Source organism: Cygnus olor, chromosome 10 (assembly GCF_009769625.2).
Source record: "Cygnus olor isolate bCygOlo1 chromosome 10, bCygOlo1.pri.v2, whole genome shotgun sequence".
Lineage (NCBI taxonomy): Eukaryota > Metazoa > Chordata > Aves > Anseriformes > Anatidae > Cygnus > Cygnus olor.
Genome location: NC_049178.1, coordinates 21,731,914 through 21,754,301, shown reverse-complemented (window position 1 = coordinate 21,754,301; position 22,388 = coordinate 21,731,914). Strand labels below are relative to the sequence as shown.

Below are 22,388 nucleotides of genomic sequence, written 5' to 3'. Positions count from 1 at the left end.
AGGACAAACCCTAGCTGAATTCAAAGCTTGTTTAGCTTTTCCACATTGTAATTATAGTTCTGTTTGGCCTCTTCCATCAAAAACAATTTCTGTAGAGGTAAAAAGGATGAAGTGGTTTGAGCAGCAATGTAAGTTAGTTCACAGAAGTCTTCTGCCCACTCTCATGGACTGCCTTGATAAGGATTATCAATGAGTTGAGTCTCGGTATGGTTTTAATGCTCCTTGCAACTGTCTACTTAAATAACTCATTTGCAAATATCTGTGGGTAGGACATAAGAGCAGTTTATCTTCTTGTATCGTGCTTTCTAGTCCATATTTATTCTCTATGTGGAGAGGTAGAAGGCATCTTTTGAGAGAACTCTTGTTCATCTTTTAATAGATAAAAACATTTGATACAAAAAATAGAATGGTTTTACAGTTTGTTAGTTGTGTTGTCTAGAAATGCTTTTTCCTGTAGAGATAAATGGAAATGACAATTATATAGATTAACATTTAATCTTTCTTAGATGCGTAAGGAAATAAATCATGCTTCTTTTGTTGAAAACAAGCTTATTAACTTGGTCTGTAAAACTTTCAAGCTATCAAGCTGTCTTATGCAATGGGTGAAGTGAATTGGTAGCAAGAACCAGAGAACCTAGCTGTCTCATTAAGTGTTTGCTAATTTCTGAAACAGTTTCATCTTATGAAATGTGACAAATATCCTTACCCTTTAATTCTCTCTTTGTTTGCATGTGAAACTCATAACAATGGAATGTTTCTGTTTCAGTCTCTGGTTCTTAGAGGTTGCTTTTTGTTGTTGCTTTTTTGTTGCTGTTGGTGTTTTTTTTTTTTTTTTTTCTACTGCAGCAGGAAAAGAAATTAAGACCTTTGAAACAGAGTTTGGGGAAGGAAATAAGTGGGAATGAGGCATTGGTTTTCTAATATTTTTAAAACGTTTGTTTTTCTTAAAATCTATCTCCAGACTGCAAAAAAATTAATAATATTTTACTTTGTCATACTTGCCAATCTCTACTTTTTTTCCTTGGTAGGAGAAGATCTTAAAGAGCATAACTCTACTGCCATCCTTGGAGAAGCCCAGATACTCAAAGCAGAAACTCCTGATGGCAAAAGAAGTGACCCCCATTCTTCAGAGGAAGGCCAGAGATCAGTCTCTCCTGCGTTCTCACAGTCATCTGGATCAACAAGCAGGTTAGTGAAGAAGAATTTATTCCTGCTGGTTTGTACTTGATTAGATCAAATATGGAAAAACTTTGTTAGTGATGTTGGGCCCTATATATTTATATTCTTCATCAGAGGGGTTCCTCAGCTGTGGTTACTGGTTTACTCTTCTCTGTCTGCTCAGTTGCTTGAGGGCTGCAGCTGAAATAGGAAACTATTAAGTGAATTCGGGATGTAACGGCTTGATAGAGGGGTGATAGTGCAAATGTTCCTTTTGTAACAGAAACAGTGAGCGAAATGTCTGTTGGATCAGGAGAATGTTTGGTGTTTCTTTTTTACTGCATCATCTTCCCTTCTGTTTGAGGATTTATTTAGAGAGGACCAAAATTTAATATAACGTAAGTCTTTAGATAGCTCTTTGAGCTGAATAGTGCTGTGAGAAGTAGAATTTAAATGACCCGCTACTTGCAGTCACTGGTAGAACGTCACTGAAGTCCTAACATCCATTCACTTTCTTCATGTATTTAATTTTGCTTACTGAAGTTTGCTTTATTCATACAGGAAATGCAGGATCAAGAAATGCTTTATAAGCAATGTAAGGTTTCATGGTTTTGGTAGCTCAGTGATGATTTTATAGAAAAGACACCCAGCTCTTACTGCTGATAAGGTGTATCTAGTTTTTAAAGACAGACTTCATATCTGTTGAAGATATTTACTTCATAATTTGCTATCTAATACTTTACCAATTGTCAAAGAAGATGATGATCAGTGCTTAAACATCCATTTGCAATACCTGATGCTATGATCCCCGTTTCTGGAGGAAAAGGGAAGAAATCACAGAAAAGAAATATAGGATAACTGTTTTTTTGGTATGTGTCTAAAAGCAAGCGAGCTGTTGCCATTCTCTAAGAAAGTAATCTCGCTGTCTTACTGATAACAGAAAGGAGAGAAGGAGGCACCCTTTGCAGGTCTGTATTATTAGGAAGAGAAAGGTTGTTTATGTTTGGAAGTGGACGATAATGAGAGGAAGTAGCTGAAGGTCAGGTAGCAGATGAACAGTTTAACAGCTGAGCTAGGAGTAACAGTTTCTCAATTTTCCATATATTACATCCATAGTATGCGCCTCTTCCTCCTTGTTCTGCAAATATTAAGAAGCATACAGTGTGTTGCTTCATCAGCGTTTATTAAAATAACAGTTGAGTTGTTGAAAGATTTAAAAGAATCATTTTTTAAAAATTCGTGTTGATTCACGAAGTGTTTTTAAAAGTCAGCAAGGGGACTAACGTTGCCTTTCACCAAGGTAAATGTTAAAGAAACTGTGAATGAAAGCCTAGGAAGATACTGGGGAAAAAATCAACTCAGTGATTACACTAGCTGTGCATGAAGCAGCATGCTGAGCAGCGGGCACCCTTCACTTAGAAGGGAAGAAGCTGGCCATGATGCTTTGTTCCAGTGGCTGCTTTGACACGCTGAAACCTCAGCTTTCCAATTCACAGCTTGGCCCGTGGCTGTTCTGCTGCTGACAGATGCCTCTGGGGAGGCGTGAGGTGGCCGGAGCCTCACATTTGGTCTGTGTAGCGGTGGTGGCTGGGAACCCAGGCAGAAGCTCTCTTGCAGGGCTTATGCAAGGCCAGCTCCTGCAGGTTTGTACTGGATGTCACATTTGACAAGTGCACAGATGATAGATGGAGCTGCCTCATCTTCACTGTGCCTGCTGGTATAGCTGCCCTGGAGCTCTGATTGTTGTTTCAGTTCCATAAAATAGATGCCCTTAGCTTGTTTTTCATCCAAAATCTGAGTGAGATGTTCCTGTCCTTCACTGCTTTACTCAATTTATTTTTTTGAATGCAAGCCAATCTTTTGGCGTTAAGGACCTTGGAAAATCTGGAATTTTAATCTGACAGAGTGAGAGAGTTTTTCTTTTATTAGCTCATCCAAGGAATCATTAAATCTGTTTCACTGCCAGTTTGGTGTATAAAGGACATTCTGAATGACCTTCCCTGTGGCCTTTGACATTACAGTTAAATTTTCATTCTTCACCTTTCTCTGTTGGCAAACTTATCCTAAAGTCTGGATGAAAGAGTGTCTAAGGGACGGTAGGAAAGTATGCTAAAGGGTATTAGCATGTAGCACCTACTAATGGTTTGAATGTACTTTCATGAAACAAGTTGGCAGATTTTGTTGGAAAGCGCATTTGTTTGCGTTATGTCTGGCTCGAGGCAAGGTTGTTTATTCCTTCGTTTTATGTATTCACTCTTTCCGAGTGAAGTATTTCCATAGATTTCTTGAACCAAACACAGAATCTCACAGTTGTAAAGACCAGTGGGTATGCATCACAGATATTTGGACCTTCTTTAAAAAACTAAACCAAACAAAAACCAAACCAAACAAAAAAACAAAACCCAAAAACATGCTTAATAGCTCCCTGTGGCTTTCTCTTAAATTCAGCTCCTGTGGAACAGGAACAGAATTACCAGAGTCTGCACAGAATTGTTCTTTCACAATCTCTGTGGGATTTTTTCTTTGCTTTCCTACTTTGTACATATCCCCTAGTTTGTATGAGTGGTGTATTTTTATTTATTTTTATTTAAATTTAGGGCAGTTTGCTTAACCTTAAAAGCTAGCTACTGCACCGCTCAAGAAGTTCACCGAAGAAGTTCAGAAGTTTTCAGAAGTTTTTTTTCTATAATATTCTGTATTTTTTGTAACTCTCTGGCTACCATGGGGTTAATGCTTTAAGTTTAATGAAAATAAATGTAGCACACAAAAAAAAAAAAGAAAAAAAAAAGAATGGTTTAGATTTGGGGGGGTGGGTGTCCAGTACCATTGTGCTATTGTACCAAGAAATGGTTTTCTGAGGCTTACATTTTATTTCTGATAATAAGAGGATATCCTTTGACAAGGGTGAACTTTTTTCACATTGAAATGTCAAAACTTGAAATATATTTGGAAGTCCAAATCTGTGTGCTGCACTTTTATGGAGAGAGCACTTCTAAATGGAGGGCTGATACTATGATGGATTAAAAGAAAATTAGGATTTTGAGCGTGTACAGAATATAACAGAACAGCCTCAAAGTGAGAGTTGACACGCTTGTTCTGTAAGACATGCGGCAAGTAAATTAATGATTCTTATATTCTGTTGTTCATAAGAACTTCTGCCTCTTTTCAATCTGATATAAATATCTGAATTTCTGCATTGTACAGCTAAGGGAGCAGTTGGTCAATATTACAAGTTAATACGTTTTATAGTAATCACTACTGTGCAGGTATTATCCAGAAGTCGTTACTTTAATTGAGAAAATGAAAACTTTACACCTGCTGGAGAAAAGGTACAGGCTATAGCATTGATCCAGACATGTTTGGTCTTTGCATAAATTGACTGCTGGTCACAGCAAAAGAGCAAAATGTTCATAACAAATAAGCAGCAAAACAAAGCCTTGACCTCTAAAACATTTTTTAAAAGCTATGAAGTTGTATATAAAGCTTTCATGGAACTTTAGTGCTCCATATAAATAGTCCCACTACGTTCTTTTACTTTCTGGGACTGAAACCAAGTTTTATGCAACTGTTTAAACAATAGGAGAATTAGAAAGAGGCTAGGTAGGACAATGATAAGCCAGTTAATGAGCTGTATAGAGGAAATGTTCTATTCAAAGGATATTATAAAATTGGGATAATATTCAGTCATTAAAAAAAAAATACTTCTCTTTAAAACTTTGGTGTTAGAAGAAAACGTCAGTTCTTGATGACTAGAGTGGGAGGACTTGCAACAGTTGACAATCTATGTTGTTGGCCTCGTCCGAACGGTATTGCGTCGTACGATGAAACACAGTGATTTAATTTTGAAGCCCTGGCTGAACAGTGCTATATCTGTAGCTTGTATAAATCTCTCTGCCTTTGGAATATACAGAGCCACTGCAGCTTCTGCCAGGCGAGATTCTTGCCCAAGCAAGGGGCCTCATTTGCAGCAAGTGGGGCTTTCTGGCACTAAGCTGAGAAGCTATCGATCAGGATCTAAGACCTGCGTTTAACTGGTCACTTACTCCTGGCTTTACACGCTTTGCAGAATTGGAGCTTCAGTTCATCAGCTGGAGTAGATGTACAGGGAGGGAGCTGTGCTTCAGCTGCCGTTAGTCGGGAGGTCCCTGGATGGCAGCATCCTCTGAAAACCTCTCAGCAGCCATCGGTTTGTCAGGGCGCTGACAGGACAGGACAGCTGAAGAAGCTTTGTAAGTTCCTGCCCTGGCAGCTGACTCAGTCTGGGTTTAAAGAAGGCATTGTCCTGATCCCTGGGCTGGCCATCACTGGCACGTGAAGGCAGTACATGAAAACTGTTTTCATCGGGGGAAAAGCTGTCTTTCTCAATTCTTAGTACAATTTTGACTTAATAAATCTTGTGCTGCTTTGGCTCAGAGAAGATGAATAGAACAATGTTAGATGGGAGCAGTTATCTTTGTTTTTTTTTGGCCTCAAATACGAGGCCATTGTGGAAGGATGATGATACTTCTCTGCTATGTTGTTAATTCATACCTTTCTTCCAAAAACTGTGAGCCATAACATATGGGCAAAGAACTGCGAGGCCTGGCAGACAGTCCCGGAGAAGTCATTTCAAACAGTAAGAGCCGATGGCCTCGGATTTGTGCGGGGGAAAGTCACTGCATACGGCATGTGTCCAGGGACATCAGGCCGTAGTCACGGCTGTAGTCACAAGTCTGTGGCCAGACTCGTAAGGAAAGAGTGATCCGGCAGATCTTTTCCCTTTCTGACGACAAAGCCTCAAAGACATGCTCTCGAGCTGTGGAGGAGGCTGTTGACAGCCAAGAAAGGCTGGAAAAAGTCAAGGAAAACACTGGTACAGCAGAACCCATGGAAGGTTTTGTATGGATGAGGACCCTCTGTGGGGAAGGAGTCCCGGGAAGGTCCAAGGCTGGCAAACCTGCTGTCTTCCAAAGACAGGAAAATGAAGCAGAGCTCAGTGGTGCCTGGGATGTGTGGTTACCAGAGGAGGTACAGGCAAGCCAGGGAAGGCTGTGGTAAGCAGCTGCTCCGGGATGTTACACAAGACTTACGGCCCCTCCAGCAGCAAGCTAATGCTGTTTATCACAGGCAGACTAGACTCTTGGAAGGGGAAGTGGAAGCAGGATAGGAAGGTTGAGAAAAACTATTTTCCTCGCTGCTTGTGGCTGAATATTCATCTTCAAATGACATTGGTAAATGAAAGATCCTGTAGTTCATGCTAGCATCAGAAAAAAAAAAAAAAAGAAAAAAAAAGCACCGTGCACGTGCCAGAGCTAAGTACATAATGCACGGCAAGATGGACTGATTAAAGGACACTGGCTGTTCACCATGCAGCCAAGAAGGAACTTAATCTGCCATAAAATAAACAATTCAAAGAGACATTTGCTCCTTTCATTTTTAGAACGAGACATGTTATTCACACTTACGTCAGCTTTCTTCTCTCTATTTTAAGGTGGTGTGCTTATATTAAATTTTTTAAAAAAGGGGGGGAGGGGGAAGAGTAAAATCCAAATGATGGTCTAGAAAGGAATAGTTTACTCTTAGTTGTCTATAAGTGCCCAGAAGAAACTAATCTGGGGTTGGGGAAATGCTTGTCAATGGAGTCATGATCTGCACTTTTTTTTCAACCTGTAGACATGAATGAGTCTGAGAAATGAAACCTCTTCACAACCTGTCACCATGTTTGTCAGCCTTTTACATCTTGAGCAGTTACATTTCTGAGTGCTAATGGTTTTGCTGTGTAAATTTAATATTGATGGTCAATATTCTTTTGGGGTAAATATTAAATATTTCAATAAATAGTTCAAAAATGTCTTTTGATTTTTTCAACTGTACTGCACGTTTAAGATTTTTTTAATTAAAAAACAAGTTCCCGTCTGCATGTGGGGAAAAAGTTATATAATAACTTCAACTTAAAATGAAGAGATCGCTTGGTCTTTTTTAAAGAAATTGCTGTTTAGTAGAGACTAGATACAGAGAATTATTTTAGTGAGTGACTGTCTTGATCGATGGAATTGTTTGAAGAAATCCTGAAACAAAGGACATTTTAGCCACAACTGGGAGGTTCATAACCCTGCAGCATGTTTTTGTACAGTTATGTGCATATATCCTCAATCTCTCAGTACAAGTACAGTGCAAGAGTTGGTTCACTGCGAGGCTCTGATCGCTCTTGCATCGATAGCCCGTTTTTATATACACGTACATTCTAAGGTGGCAAGTAATTCCAGTACATTTTGTGCTCAGTTTGAAAAGTTTGGTAGGCATGAACTGTGAAATACGCATGCAAATTATGAACTTGCATTATTGTTCTGAGTGTTAGCCAAATCTTTTCACTTTTATTGTTTTGCTTGTGACAAACATAGTGATAAATGATAATAAGAGTATATTTTTCAAGGCAAAGTACATGATGTTCAGGCATCAAACCTGTTCTTTTTCTATTTTAGGGGACTAAACACACAAAAATATCCCTCTACCTCTATTTTTAATGTAACCGGAGCATGAAGAGAGGATTCAGAAGTATAACTCATTCCTTGGACAGCCAGCTTGTGTACTGAAAATGAGTTTTTGACAGAATTAAAATTTTCAGAGTAAAAAAAGCCCACTAGATTTCAAAACTTTTCCCATCCACCGTTGTTTTTACAATGTGCGTTACCATGATTTTCCTTTGAGTGTCTCATATTAGATTTAGTGATGAAATAAGAAATCCTGCTGCGTCCCAGGGTTCCCTGGCCTTCTCCCCAAGCACTTGTACATGGCGTTGGGATTTGGGCTGCATTTGCTCCTCTTCAGGTATTGTAAGTGGTGGGATTGTTTCATCCGTGCATTAATTATGATTGTTCCCTATATATGCAGTTACTGCTTTTAATTTTAGGTGGCTTTATTTCCAAATTAAAACTGCTCTGTTGAGTAACGCTCGTAATTAGATAGATTCATTCAGCAGTTCATAAAAGCTCCTAGGGAACCACAGATGAGTTTCTAAAATCGCACACACAACTTTAAAATCCATTTTGTTTCAAAATAATGTTCTCCATATGGCACCAGAGCTCTGTGTATATTTTCAGATTTTTTTTTTCTTTTTTATCTTTATGACTAAATGCGTGTGTATTAAGGGTTTCTGCTAGTCTCCACTGGTGGTGTTTTTCTCCCTTGCAGTCCCATCAGCGGCTCAGCAGTTATTGCCGCAATAACTGCTTATAGCTCATCTGGTGGACCTGGCTTCGGAGGGGGAATGGGCAGCAGGAGGAGACAAATGGGTAACGGAGAAAAAAAACCCTGCCAACATATAGAAGTTGCATGCCATTTATCCGTTTCCTGAAAGAAAGCAGCAGGAGCACAGGGATGGTGCGCGGGGCCGAGCAGCCGCCCTGCCATGGGCTGTTCCTGCAAGCTGTCGAAATCAGGCCAGGGTCACTCGTAGCACACCCGGAGCTTTGTCAGCACAGTCACGTCACTGCAGTTCTCGTTCTTTCTAGTGCTTCAATTCCTATCTTCTCTCTCATGATGCAACGCTATGAATATTAAGTGTTCTGGTTAACCTCCAACCCCTCTTCTCAAAAGTACTGCGTGATGAGCGAAGGCATTAGATAGGCTTCTCCCCTACACTAGGAATACAAGAGTTGAGTACAAAGCAGTTTGTGCTTTTTAATTCATAGTTCTCCAAAAGAGATAGTGTGAAGGCAGGCATCTGTAGCTCATAAAGAGTGCCGTTTCCCGTGTATTTGCACAACATGGCCTTTACCCCACAGAAGTGGTGTCGTGAAGGTGCGGCGGGCCTGCAGGCCGCGGTGCTGGTGGCGGAGGAAGGCCGAAGCGGCCCCGGGGTGCAGGCAGGCACTGAGCGCATTCGGGTGCCCTCGTCCTGGGGCTGGAAGCATGGCTCCCACTGCGGGGAGATCACTGCCGGCGCCTTCCGTCTAGTCCGGGGCTTGCTGTTTGTTGAAAATTTTGGGGGGCAGAAGCATCGTTTGTAAACTCCAACAGTTGTTCTTACTGTCAGGGCTCTGCTTGCTGTGCTGGAATTTGTCCTGCGAGAATGAGGATTTGGGGGCTGTTTTTCTTACTCTGTTTTAAACAAACACAAACACTGTTATCTGTGTATAAAGTTATGACACTGGGGCTGTATCTTCACAATATTTGTCTGCTGGCTTCTAGCAAATGGGATTTTTAAATTTTTTTTTTAAACTTTTAAAGCAAACCCAAGAAGACTGGTATCCAATTGCTGGCCCATGGTTTACACTAAAATCTCCCAACTGTTTGTGTAGCATAGTTTGTCCTGTAATTTCTGATACAAAGTCTAGACTGTTTGAGTTGCCATGCACCTTCTTGAAAGATTTCCAGAAAACATTTTCTGACTTATTGGTTGATATCCCCAATCCTGTGATATGACAAATATTTGGAAACTTCACAGCAGTTTATATCGTGTAACCTGAGCACACAGTAAAAGGTATTTATAAATAAATGACCAGAATATTTTGTTCACTTAATTCAGATTTTATTGAAATGCGACAACACTTTCTAGTTTGTGTTTGTTTTTTTCAATATTAAGCGTGTGATGTCTGACTTCACTGAACTCGTAGTTAAATATGTACAGATATGTGCATCTGTGTGCGTTTGTGTGCATACACACACGAAGGTAAGAAATGATATCATGCACCATCATTGTTTGGTGCATGGATAGAAGCAACCATGTCATGGTAGTCCTCTGAGGAAATTTGTTAGACCAATTCCTTTAGGAACTGATGTAAAGCTGTAGTTTCTCTAATTGGAGCGGGAAGTAAGCCAGCTACTCTTTATGATTCCAGACTGTTGTTTAGACTCTTCCAGTGAGTGTTGTATAACTCTTCACTACTGGAAAAGCTCTAAAAATGCATTTAAATTTTATATAGGCCTAAGTGTTTATAGCAACAAATTAACCGTAAAGACTTAACGCATTTATATGCTTGGTCTTACACAAGCGGTCTGAGATGACACTTTTGTCTCTCATTACTGCGACAGTTTGAAGGCTTGCCGAGCACTGACAGCAGTTGCTTGGTTTTCTTGTTAACCAGTTTGGTAGAGTTAAGCTTCTTGCCATAACGTTTGTGATTTAGGGTTCTTTCAGTTAGTTAGTTAGTTAGTTAGTTTAGAATTACCATCTTTAAATCTTTTATATTGAAGCTTCTCACTTCTAGTACCGGTACTGAGTTGATGACCTGATGTGTTCTGTATTCTGTGTATATAAATATCGAATTAGCAAAGAAATAGCTTGCTTTTTGTTAGCATGTAATATTGTGTATGAAGATGAAAAAATATTTAATCTTTTCAAATAGTTAAAAAAAAAAAAACAAAAAAAACATGCTGACAGTCTTGACAGTTTGGCTTCTTGTCACTAACAATTTAAATGTTAATTTTTTTTCTTTAGTGTTGATTTTTTTTTAATGGTCAAAATGTAAGTTTTCCCTTAAGTTTCAAGGCTGAAATAGAGGTTGAAAATGCTTTTCCTCTTTTAAATTCTGACTTTACCCACCAAAGTCTATTGCAGATCCGATGAGTGTAAATATAAAGACATTGTAGTTACCAGCAAGCAGATATGAACAGAGAGACTTGTCTTGTATGTTAAATAATAAGAATGAGACCCAGTAATAACTCTGAACATTACGTGATGCAGGGACTGAACTTTTTGTGCTGTGCTGTTGGTGGAAATTATGTCCCATTGCCAGTGCTGTGTGGATGGCCTGTCTCACCTACAACTTCTGCTGCCGTTGCTCCTACAGAATTAATAGTTTTGTCTGGAGACCTTTGGTGTAGGTGCTGCTAAAATAATTTACTTGTTTTATGTTTCCTTTCAGCTCCAGTTCAGATATTTTGAGAGATCTGGAAGAGGCTGAGATTTGTTCTGTGTCATCTGACAGGTAAGTAGAAATCCATGGGTGGAAAAGTCCATGAGGCTGATTTCCAGCCTCTTCCAGTTTATGGAATCCTATATGTTTTCAACAGAAGAGGCAAATGCCACTAAAAAGTCAGGTTCATGGAGAATCTCCACAGGTATGTAGTTTGTACAGAGGATTTGAATCGCTGGAAAGTAATGTATGGATGTTCCAAGAAACCCCAGGTCACTAGTTGAAAATCATTGTTCTAAGGTATATTTGAGTATGAGCATGTACTTTTTTTTTAAGAACTGATTTTTATGGAAAACTGAAAAAAAACAATCTTCTATTATATATAAAGTTATATTGTTGTTAGTCTTACCTACATCTCAATGTGAGTTGAACATCCTAGAATTGTAAGATGTATTTTGATTTACTTCTGTTTGAAGAGAGAAGAGCACATTCTTGTTTTAAAATCTTAATATCTTATTTCTTAAAAACAAAAATCACCTTCTGTTAGTGGTAGTATGTAAAATTTGGGTCTAGCTGTGCAAGTTGCTGTACAAAGAAATACTGAGAAACTACCAAAGATTCCTGAAGTGACCCAATGAAATATATGAAAGTGAAGAGGAAGTATATGGATAGACGGGTGGTAGGGTGAGTGAAGGGATAATTAATTTTGTAGTAGTGTAGTGTTAGATCAGCTGCAAAGTTTGGTAGTTTTTGTACAAAGGAATAGGGATGAAGACTGATGGAGGCTGCAAAAGTAGTACTGACTACCCTTGCAGTTGAAGTTGGCTTGATCTGGAATCTCTCTTTGAATATCACATCCACTTTGGTACTTGATCTTAGGAGAGCAATGAGAACTGTTTCACATTTAATTCTTAGCCTGCTTTTTAAAGAGTATTTATAACACAAATTTCTCTATCCACTACGTACATATGTGGCCAGTAGATTGTGACGTCTCTTAAAATTCATGGTTAATGACATAAGTAATATTTGAAACTCAAAACGTGTGTTTAGACGTCTGATGGATATTAAGGAGCATCAATGGAAGCACTGACAAAGTCTTGATTACAGTCGTGCCAGAGGTGAATGCTGAAGTGCATCAGTGGGAAAGCAGAAAGTAATCATTAAGGGAAAGTGAGTGGTATTTACTGGAAGGACACTTACAAGCTTACTGTATTTTGTAGTACCTGAAAGTAACTCATTGAAGACGGGCAGTGGAGTATAAAATACTTGGCTGTGTGTATTGTAGGTGCTAGTCGTAGTTCCCCTGGTGATGGTCATCTTGATGGTGTTGCTATTTATCGAGAAGACAATTGGCAAAACTATTTTCTGCAATACTACATAATGTGGCATTGCTTAAGAGTTTGGCATTTGTTGCTTCTTGCAAGGTTTAGAAGAATGTTTCGTAGTGGAAGACGAAATAGGAATATCAAATATAGAAACAGTTCTTTAATGCGGTGTTTCTACTCAGCAGTATTGGATGTTAACGTTAGTTACAATATGCATACACAGCAAATACCATTTGTCACTTCGATAATTTTCTTCACCCCAAAAACTTCTCAATCATTTGTTGTTTTTATTTAATTGAGTGATAATGAAGTTTGGCCAAGCTGGTAAGTGCAGATGAATGTTAAGTAAAGCAGACCTACAAATTTCATTAAAGCTGTTGTTTTTTTCTCTTCACTGCAGAATGGGATCTTGCAGGTAGCAGACTGGTACAGTAGGCGCATGGTCAAATGAGAGCTTTGCTCTGGCAAGCTTAATATGTGAAGGCATAGGCCAGCATACCAAAGAACATGCAGATGGTATATTTCATAAGCAGCACAGATTTTTATTTTTTTTGAAGTTGAGTTGTGCCAGAAAAATAATCTCTCTTTATTTTTGTAAGAGTAAATAATTGGATATTTGCAAAACAAATGATATGGAAATTTCAGCTTCTGGCATTGTATTTTAATGTACTCTTGAACATAAGATAATTAACATTCTGCTTTGGAAAAATGTAGGCACCAAAGCTAGAAATGGGCTGAAATTAAAACAGTAAACCTAGCCTTTCGCTAAATGAGATTTCTGCTTCATTCTCTGTCCTAAATAAATTGTTCTTGCAAGGGTAGCTGTACTTTGCAAATTTACAAAAAAAAAAAAACCAAAAACAAAAACCAACATCAAACCAACCAAACAAAAAAACACACAAAACCCACACAACCGAAAAAACACAATCCTCCCACCTCCTCCCCAAACAAACAAATGAACCAAAAAAAAAAATCAAGAGGGTGTTCTTTGTAAAGTGGCAGAATTGGTAGTCTGAGTGTTGTTTATCTTGGCTGTGTGTTATGTTATAGTGTAGCCTTCCAAACACTTGGACTAATGGCTTTGAGTTGCATTACATGTCTTGCACCTGGAGAATATTGAACATTTGCCAAAGGATGAATATTATCAGAACTAAGATTTTTTTTCATGCAGAATAACAGCCAGTGGCTAACGGCCAACTTGAATTTCTATATGGGAATGCCTTTTCATTAACCGTTTGAAAGGTATAGTGTGTTTGGTCTAGGTCTGTATTTGGCTTAGGATCACGTGCAAATTTCGTACTGAGGAGAATACATTTAAATAGTCCTGTATTCTCAGACTTTTGCATCCTTTAATATCTGTAAATCCCAAATGACATTTGATATTAGGGGATGACAACTGAAAATCAGAAAATGTTACTGTGTGCAGCCCTGGAGAATCTCACTTTTGAGGTAAGCACCATGCTGATGACAGGTCTGGCTGTGAAGCTTGCTGAGGCTTCTGTCATAGCAAGACCAAGGAGAGGAGCCTCTGTTTAGGTATGGATGGGATCAGGGAGAATACGTTCCTCTATACTTTATCACTATTTAAAATACAAATTCTTATTATTGCTCTTAGTTTAGCATACAAAGGGACAAGCTAATATTGCTCCACAGTGTGATCTTAAGAGCAGGATTGCTTTGTTAACTGAAATAGAGGAAATTGTTTTCCTCATGTAGATGATTTGTTTTTATCAAACGCGATTTTTCAGTACTCTTAAAACAGTATCTGCTAGTTCCTGTTTTCCACACATGGGATTTGGGGTTTCTTGTGTCTCTGGAAGGGTTAAATTCAAGTTAAAGCTCCAGGGGAAGAAATCTGAATGGCTGCGCTTTGCTCAGCCGTTACAGCATGGCTCGGTGGTTTTACTTCAGCTGGGGAGCGCGTTCCTGGGAGCAGGGAGTCGGAGCCGTCCCGCTCACCGCTGAGCCGGTGTCCTCCGGCTGCCCGAGGGCTGTGCTGGTGCCAGTCACAGGGTGGGGAATTTGGGGGAAAAACCTCCCTTCAGCAGTCCTGTCTGGAACCACTGGTGGTCTCTGTGGTGTCGTGCTGATGGAGCTTGCTCGTCTTCCCTTTTCTCCCACTTGACTGAGCCAGAAGTTTATCAGGTCGGGGCAACACGAGCAGGGCTGGGTCGTTCCCCTGGCCGTGTTTTGGCGCGTTCCTTCGCAGTGTTTGCCTGTGGTCCTAGACATGTAACGGGTTTCTTAGGATTTTGGAGTGAAGGTCTCTAAAAGAGAATTGGACACTGGAGGAAAACAAGCTTCAAACTCGTGCTAATACTTTATTCTCCCTCAGCAGAAGAGAAAATGGCGTAAGTCACGGCACGTTTGGATCTCAGTTATGTCTGTAGCTTCGGTTTCTGAAAGAAACCTCATCTGCAAAAGTTGGTCGGGCTGTAACAGCTTCTCTAGCTGTAGTGCATCTTCTCAGGTGGGGAGAAATGTGTTCAGACAGGGGAAGTTCTGAACCTCTGGGTGTTGTGCGTTTTTCAGTGGATACAGTGATTTCCTGAGCATCTTAATTTACATGATAGATCTAATAAAGAAGCAATAAACATTCAATATTCTGCATTTAAAATAAATTGTGTATTTTATGAAGCGCTTAATGAAAATTGAGACATTACATAAATTCCCTAGAGACTTCTTTGATTTCTACTAATTGTCTCATTTTGACACAAAGGGATTAGAAGGTAATACTCAACAAATAAGCCCTAGTATTATTGTATGATGTACTTGCTATTTATTTGTGAAAGTGCACAGATGGAGCAGATTAGGGATATTTTAGTGGCAATTTGGAGCATATTTTTAGCAAAACTTCATCCCATTCCTGAAACTTACTTATCCACAATTTCAGTGTTCTCAGTGCTTTCAAAACTTTTTTTCCCCTTTCTTTTTCTCATTCTCTGTTAAGAAACAAATCCACTTGCTATGGAATAATGCTATAGGGACTACATAAATTCATATCACTCTATCTGATGAAATTGAGGCAGTGTTTTAGGTTCCAGTAACCTCTTGGTGACCACTTAATGAAAATCTTACGGTTCTGTGATGTGCATGTCAGATAAGTAGTGCATGACTGCCGGCTGAACTGCAGGTTTTGATGGGCTCTGCAGGCAGTATCAAACCTGAATGCCTAAAAATTGAAAGGTTTTGTAGTGACTTTGCCATTCACAGCTCACCTACAGCTTTTCTCGAGAGCTCTTAATGAAATTCCAGAGATGAAGCCTAGTGGATATATTTCCTATATGACTGTGTTGCGTGGAGAAATAAAAGTAAACAAATACATAAAAGGACAACCAGTCATTACTTGTTCTTTGTGCTTTGTTACAATGAAAGATCCCTGTCTACCTCAAAAATGTACCATGGTGTTCTGAGAAACAAGTTTACTTCATCCCTAAGGTACGGATGGCAGCTTTTTTTTTTTTTTTCTCCTCCCTCGCAAGTGTGGGATGCTAGAAATGTCAGAGTTGGGGATAAATGACTGGGTAGTATGTTGTCAGGATAGTTTTGTCCCTGACCAAGCCAACACCATTATTACAAAATGAACCAAAAAACACGGGAAGGGATCTAACTTTCCAAAGGATTAAAATCTGCACATTTCTGCAGAAGGCCAAGCACATTTGTTTTGTCTTTTTAATATTGGTGGCACTGTGCCATGGGACAAGCAGATCAAAGCCTCAGAGTACAAAAATGTTCTTATCCTAATTAAAATGAATGTAAACCAAAGCTGAAGCTATTTTAAAACCTCTTAAGAAAACAATCTTTTGTCCTTGTTGTCCAAGGAGGTGTGCTTGGTACCTGCCTCCCGTTCCCCAAGTTGAATAGATGTACCCGAATCAGAATCAGTGCCTATTTCTCCCATGAACCACAGTTTTTACTAGTCTGTGCTGCTGGTGACAATGTTTTTGCAGAAATATTGGTAGACAAGTGGCTTTAAATTCAAGCTTAGAAACAGTGGAAGGTTTTAATCCTTCAGATATAAATTAAGTTTCTGATCCTAAGCAAGCATCTTTGTTCAGGTAAGTGTTAATAGCTGAGGCATAGAAAACTGAATCACATGTGACCTACTCCTGGAAACAGTTAGGTGTATGAATACTCTGTTGGCTTCAGTGTTTTGCTGGCATCTAGGATTATACAAATGCCGAAGACTTTGCAGGTTCATGGCTTGATAAGCATTTCATTTCCATGTAAGTTAATTCCTCATCTAGACAGATGCTGTTTTTTTTTTTTTTCTGATGTTTGCATTGTATCTCAAATTCAAAGAAAAGTATGAAATAGGAGATTTTCTTATAAAACAAGATCTGGTTTTAAGTGATGTATGTAAGGTCATCTGTAAAGTGGTTGAAACACTTCTAAACACAGGCACAAGCACCACTGTAAAAAAAAAAGTGTGTAAATGAAAATAAAAATCAGTTGTCTTCAAGCACTTTCAGCTCAAATGTAATTATTTTGTCACCAGGATATTTGGTGACGAGAGCTTATCAGAAGCCATGGGGACATTTGGAAGTACTCTGAGATAATGTTCTCCAGATTTAAGTAGGTAAATCAAGTTTAGGTTTTCATTTGGTGGAAGAGGGAGAAAGCTGATTTAAGGCAGAGAGTGGTGCTGTGCCAAAGCAAACGTAAAGCAGTACGGATGAGTGCGACTTCGGGTTTTCGTTCTGCAGCTGGGCTCACTGCAGCTCCAGGTGCTCGGCTGCTGCCGCCTCCACCGCGCTGCCGGGAGTGCGCGGTGCTGCGTTCTCCTTCACGCACGTCGGGGAAGAGATCAGGGCGTTACTGACCATCGTGATACAGCTATTGGGCTCTGAAGACCGTTATTTAGTATGGTGTGTGTGTGTGTGTGTGTCTGGCACAACTGGGACCGTGTAAGGGCTGTGTTGTGTAGTGTTGTGGAAGGCAGCAGGAAACGGCATGGCTTGTTGTAGGGCTGTGATCTCAAGTGCACACACAATCAGTGAAGAAAATGGAAAACAATACCGAGAGGCTTGGAGGGTAATAGTGAAGAGCAAATCAGATGAGCAATCGTATTAGAAAATAAAATTGCTTGGCTGTCTGTGCTGCCATGTTGCTTGTCAGGAATGCTCCATAATAGAGCAGGGAGGGAATTAGCTAATCAGCTCGTTTGTGATCTGGAATACTGCGTTTATTTCTGGCCAGGCAGCGAGAAATCTTGGGAAACTGCTAGAATCTGCAGAAGGAGCAGCAAACATAGGAGCTTGTGGAGTTTAGAAGCAAGCATAAAAATCTTTAATCTGGAAAAAAAAATTTGCTAGATAACTAAAAAGAACTGAAGTTGTTTAAAAAAAAATCATAGCATTTACATTTAGTCCTGCTCCTAAATGTTCTTTTGCTGTATTAATCATATATTTATATTTTAAATAAGTTATTGAATGTCAGGAATTACTTAGCAGTTTTCTGTCAAACTGTACAGAGGGTGTTTCAAAGTAGAGCTCAACAATTCATTAGTAAATCAGCAATACTGTTCTTTCCAAACTTCTCCAATGTGCCAATGGTATCTGTTAAGATGATCTCAGATTAAAAAAAAAAAGGTAAGAATCTTTCCTTTTTCCCTGCCTTGTATGTGTGCATCATCTCTGCTCATATATAGCCAAAAAATGTCTCTGGGCAGCTGCAGCAACTACTGTCAGTGAAAGAAACGTTGTTTAGTATGCTTTTAGCTTTGTTTAATGCAGTTAGGTTTTGGAAGAAAGTTCCTTGGGCTGTTCTGTCGGGCTGGCCTCCCCGTCAGCAGGTGCTCTGCAGACGCTGGAGCTACCTGTCCGCTGCCAGCTGTGTGGCTGGGAGCAGTGCCCGCCGGCCGCGGGGGCAGGGGCTCGCTCTCGCCTGGGGGAAGCTCTGTGCCCGGGCTGAGGCTGTTGGGTACCAAATGTGTGGCTGCAGTGCTCCGGCTGGCTCGGAGCGGTGCGGCTGTCCTAGCGAAGTGCCCCGGGATGGGAAAAGCAAATGTGGTTACTAGGTGGTGGATTGATGACTTGCCTGACTCAGTACGACTCTGCATCCTTCATCCGTTAATGGCCAAAGCCGTGCGCTCTGCAGGGTGGCTGCCGTGTCACTTCCACGTGTTTACTTTCCCTGCAGAAGGTGCTTCTGCAGTGTCATTCATCAGGGGCTCAGCGATGACCTAAACCACAAAGGTTAATTCTCCTTTGCTCTGTCCTGCGTCTGTAGGGTTGGCAGGAGAGGCCAGTTCTCCCTGACTTAGTACTGATGACACGGCCCGCGTACCACACACCAGTTGGGTGTGAGCGATACAAAGAGCACCGGCTCCCTTGGCTTTGGTTGCAAATAGCTACTTTAGAGCTTGGTTTAAAGGAAAAAAACAACGTTTGGATGATGGCGCTCTTAAAACATCTGTGCATCAATTTATGAATACTTCCATCAGCCTGTGTGTTTTAGTTTGGCATGGGGCTGCCGCTGGCAGCGCACCGCTGTAATGAGATGTTTCAATGCAAATACAAGGACCGAGTTCTCTGAATTTAATTAATGGAAAACTGAACTGTGGCAGAGAAAAAGGTGGCACGTAACGAGTTTTAGCTGATACCTGATTTCACTAACTTTTAAAACCTTAGCTGCTTCTGGGTTAAAATGAGTGATCCTTTCCTCTAAATGGGTGCAGGGGATCAAAATTGGGGAACGGAGGGGAAAGCTGAGAGGGGAAGGCTGTCGGCTTCTGTCTTGGTGCGTTACAGAAATCACACATGTAAGATTTGCAGTTTGGAGGACTGGCTGGGGCCGCGCAGGGTGATACGTGTGTGCAATCTGTGTAAGCTTCCTGAGCGCTGCGGAGCTGTGGGTCTTGTTGCACTCCTGGCTGCAGAGGTACAGGCTGCACCTCGGTGCCGGGATGCCGGCTGATCCTCCTGGACGTGGTTAATGGTCTCAGAGAGGCAAGAGCTTGTTTCCATCTTGATGCTGAACTGAGCTGTGAAATGCAAGTTGTTCCTGCTAAGCTGTGCTAGCATATATCTTGCTGCAGTCAACAGGGACACAGACATTGGCATTTGACTGTTTTCCATTGTTATTTTCAGTTGTGAATTTCCAGTTTAAGCCAAATGAATAGTCCCCGTAGGATGTACTCATCCTAGCAAATGGTTTAAAAAATAAATAAGATTGTGTTTATAAGGAATGTTTAATTAGTAATAGCTATTGATGGATGAGAAATATCTTTCGTGTCAACACTACGTGGAGTTTCAAGCTCTGAGGCCGGCTGATGGAAATGAGCTGCTTAATTTAAATATGGCTAGTTTTTATTATTTAAATTAGCTCTGTGACTAAAAAGAAAACACTTCTTTGAGTTTCCAGTGGAAAATTCTTTGTCCATAATGAGAAGAACCTCTGGCGAGGGGAGCCTGTTTAAAGATGGGAGTCCCACACACTTTCCTTGTTGGGGAGCCATCACCATCCCACTCGTCCTTTTGCCTGGTGGCTGTGCTGCTGCAGATGACTGTTTGAAGTAGATCTTTTTGATACGACGTACTCATGGCTTCACGAGCGCCTCTTCTCTTTTATGGATAAAGAACGTGCAAGGTTGCTGCTGCTCCGTCCTGCTCCAGTGCGGTCTGGTGACGGAGGAGAGGCGAGGAGCGCTCTGTGCGCCCTGTCCTGCCGGCGGCGGGGCGTGCGTCGCTGCCCCCCAGCACCCGTGGGCACGGGGCAAACCAGTGCCAGGAGTGTGTTCGGGGGACAGGAGAGCGCGTGGGTGCTGTCATCCTCAAACAGAGTGGTATTTGTGTTCATCACACCCAGTAACACACCTGGGTTGTGTGTGTGCCTACGTGCTGCTTGCAGTGCTTTAGTACAGCCTTCAGTACCTGCCACGCTTAGAGCATCTCAACACCAAACCCTTTTTTTTTCTTTTTTCTTTCAGCAGCCGTCTTCTGGATTTGAGAGTTAACAAAAGGAAGTCGTGTCAGTCCAGGCTGCCAGGAAGAGATCAGCCGCTTCCCAAGAGTAAGCGGAAGAAGAGCTAGTGTTGCAGGCCTGTGGAGCTCAACAGTGCAGAAGGATTAAGACTGAGAAATAAATCTTAGTTTTTTCCTGTTTCCAGTGTATCTAGGTACTTAATATTAAGTGCTGAGTTTTTGCATAACTGTCATTCAAACTGCCTTAAAATAACCAGATGAGTGCGCTGACATTTTTTTGTTAGCAGCACTGCATGCAATTTAACTTCAGCCCTGGGATAGCATACTGGGCTCCTGCTCAAGACGCTCGGTGAGCTCTCCTGCGCACTGTGCCGCAGCCAGAGGAGAGGATCTGTGCTTGGCCCTGTTCCTGCTCGCGTTGAGCAACGGCTTGCTCTGCCCTGCTGCAAGTAACTGTGGGACAGCGCTTCGCTCGGGGTCGGCACGTGCTTGTGCTTCTGTTTTCCAGCTTGGCTGGGAGGGATGCACGAGGGGACAGTCCCCAGCTCTGCCCCAGAGTGGGATACTTTGAGGCTCTGGCTGCACATGACTGTATGAAAATCCTTGCTCTCTTAAAATAAGAGGGCACGTCAGAGGAGTAATAGATTTTTTTGATTCGGTATAATTTGATTTTTGTAAGTGGAATAAACTGTTAACTCAAACCATTTCTGTTCTACAGGAATACGCTGGTTTTGAATATGCCCTTGTAAATATGTTCATTACTAAATGCCATTATTTCAGTTCAGTGCCCTTATATTTGATACCTGTCAATTTCTTTCAAGTATTCTAGCTTTAGAATAAATATCAGCCTTAAAAGGTCTTTTTTTTCTTAGAAGATGATAGAACTTTGTAATGAAATAAAGCAATACGAATTAAAGTCAACCTGAACAGCGGAGTAGGTTCTTGATTACTTTGCATGGTTTGTATTTTGCTTACAAGCTATAGTTTTAAAAATGGTGGTACTGAACCCTTAAAGCTTCGGTTGTAGCCTTTCACCATGAACTTTGTAGAGAAAGCACAAAATCTATGTAAGATTGAGGATTGTGTGTCTTTTGACTTTAGACTATGGCTGTAATTGGGACTACGCATTTTGCTTTCAAAAACATTCTTCCACAAGCTGTGGAAGCAGGCAGTATTGTTGTTTATACCTTTTGTTTTTTTTCTTTGGTGCTGTAATTCACTGTCATACACAAAATAGCCTCAAAAAACTCAGTAATACTAGAACATAAAACATGAGATTGGCTATAAGGAGGGATGTGAATATACCTCTAATATGATTTGAAGCTATGCTTTTTGGCCTTATGTTTGCTCAGTTTACACCAGTTGTGCCTGTGTGTAGCTCTGAATCTGATGCGATATAAGTGCGTTGTAGTTTGGGACGAGTCAAAAATACCTTTTGTGTGTTAACACAGGTGCAGTAGCAGGTGTTTGAAATGCAGAATCTCCATCTTGGTTTTAAAGCCCAATCACAAATTCAGACAGCGTGGGCTGTAAGGCTGAGAGCCCTTAATGCAGCTCATTCATTATGGGATGACCATCTTGCTGAGGTCAGCTTGAAAATTGTAGTCTTGCTGCTGTGTACTGCATGAGGTCTTTATCTCTGCTGAATCAGCAGGGAAAACGAAGGTCCTGCAATCCTTAGCTAAGGGGAGCTCTCCTTTTCAATAATTGTATCAATAGCAGATACTTCTCGTTTTGCTTTGAAACCAGATGCCACTTGCAGAGTTAAATTTGAAGTTTAATGGCAATAAATACCGATGTGAGATGAAAACGTATTTCCATATCCAGTAAGGATAAATACTCTAATTCATTAAGTGCTAGAAAGTACTTAGAAAAATCGATACAGAAAGTGGATAAGCCATGTAAGTACACGCACTTGTCTTTTCATCGCTGATAGGGAGCAGTGTGAGGCCTTGGGAACTTACCCTTGGGGTGGCTGGGGGCTGGCAAGAGATGGCCAAACTGGTTGTAACTGGGACAGAAAAAGACAAGAAGCTGTTTGGATAGGCCAGGAGCGAGCTGTGTCAACCCAATCAAAAGAAATTTGAAAGGAAAAGAAAAGGGAACTGCCATACCAGGTTGAGTTAAAACCTATGGAGCAATGC

At 40.7% G+C, this 22,388-nt stretch overlaps 1 protein-coding gene across 3 annotated transcripts in view; it reads left to right on the top strand.

Annotated features, from left to right (window-relative positions):
- RAD18 (RAD18 E3 ubiquitin protein ligase) overlaps positions 1–21,161 on the top strand; it is a 58,712-nt gene extending 37,551 nt beyond the window's left edge. For all 3 annotated transcript variants that reach the window (XM_040568645.1, XM_040568646.1, XM_040568644.1), the window contains 3 exons: positions 1,029–1,188; positions 11,004–11,066; positions 20,250–21,161. In XM_040568645.1, the coding sequence (XP_040424579.1) occupies positions 1,029–1,188; positions 11,004–11,066; positions 20,250–20,352 (326 nt within the window). In that variant the 3' untranslated portion in view covers positions 20,353–21,161. The remainder of the gene's footprint in view (positions 1–1,028; positions 1,189–11,003; positions 11,067–20,249) is intronic.
- Positions 21,162–22,388: the final 1,227 nt, after the last annotated feature.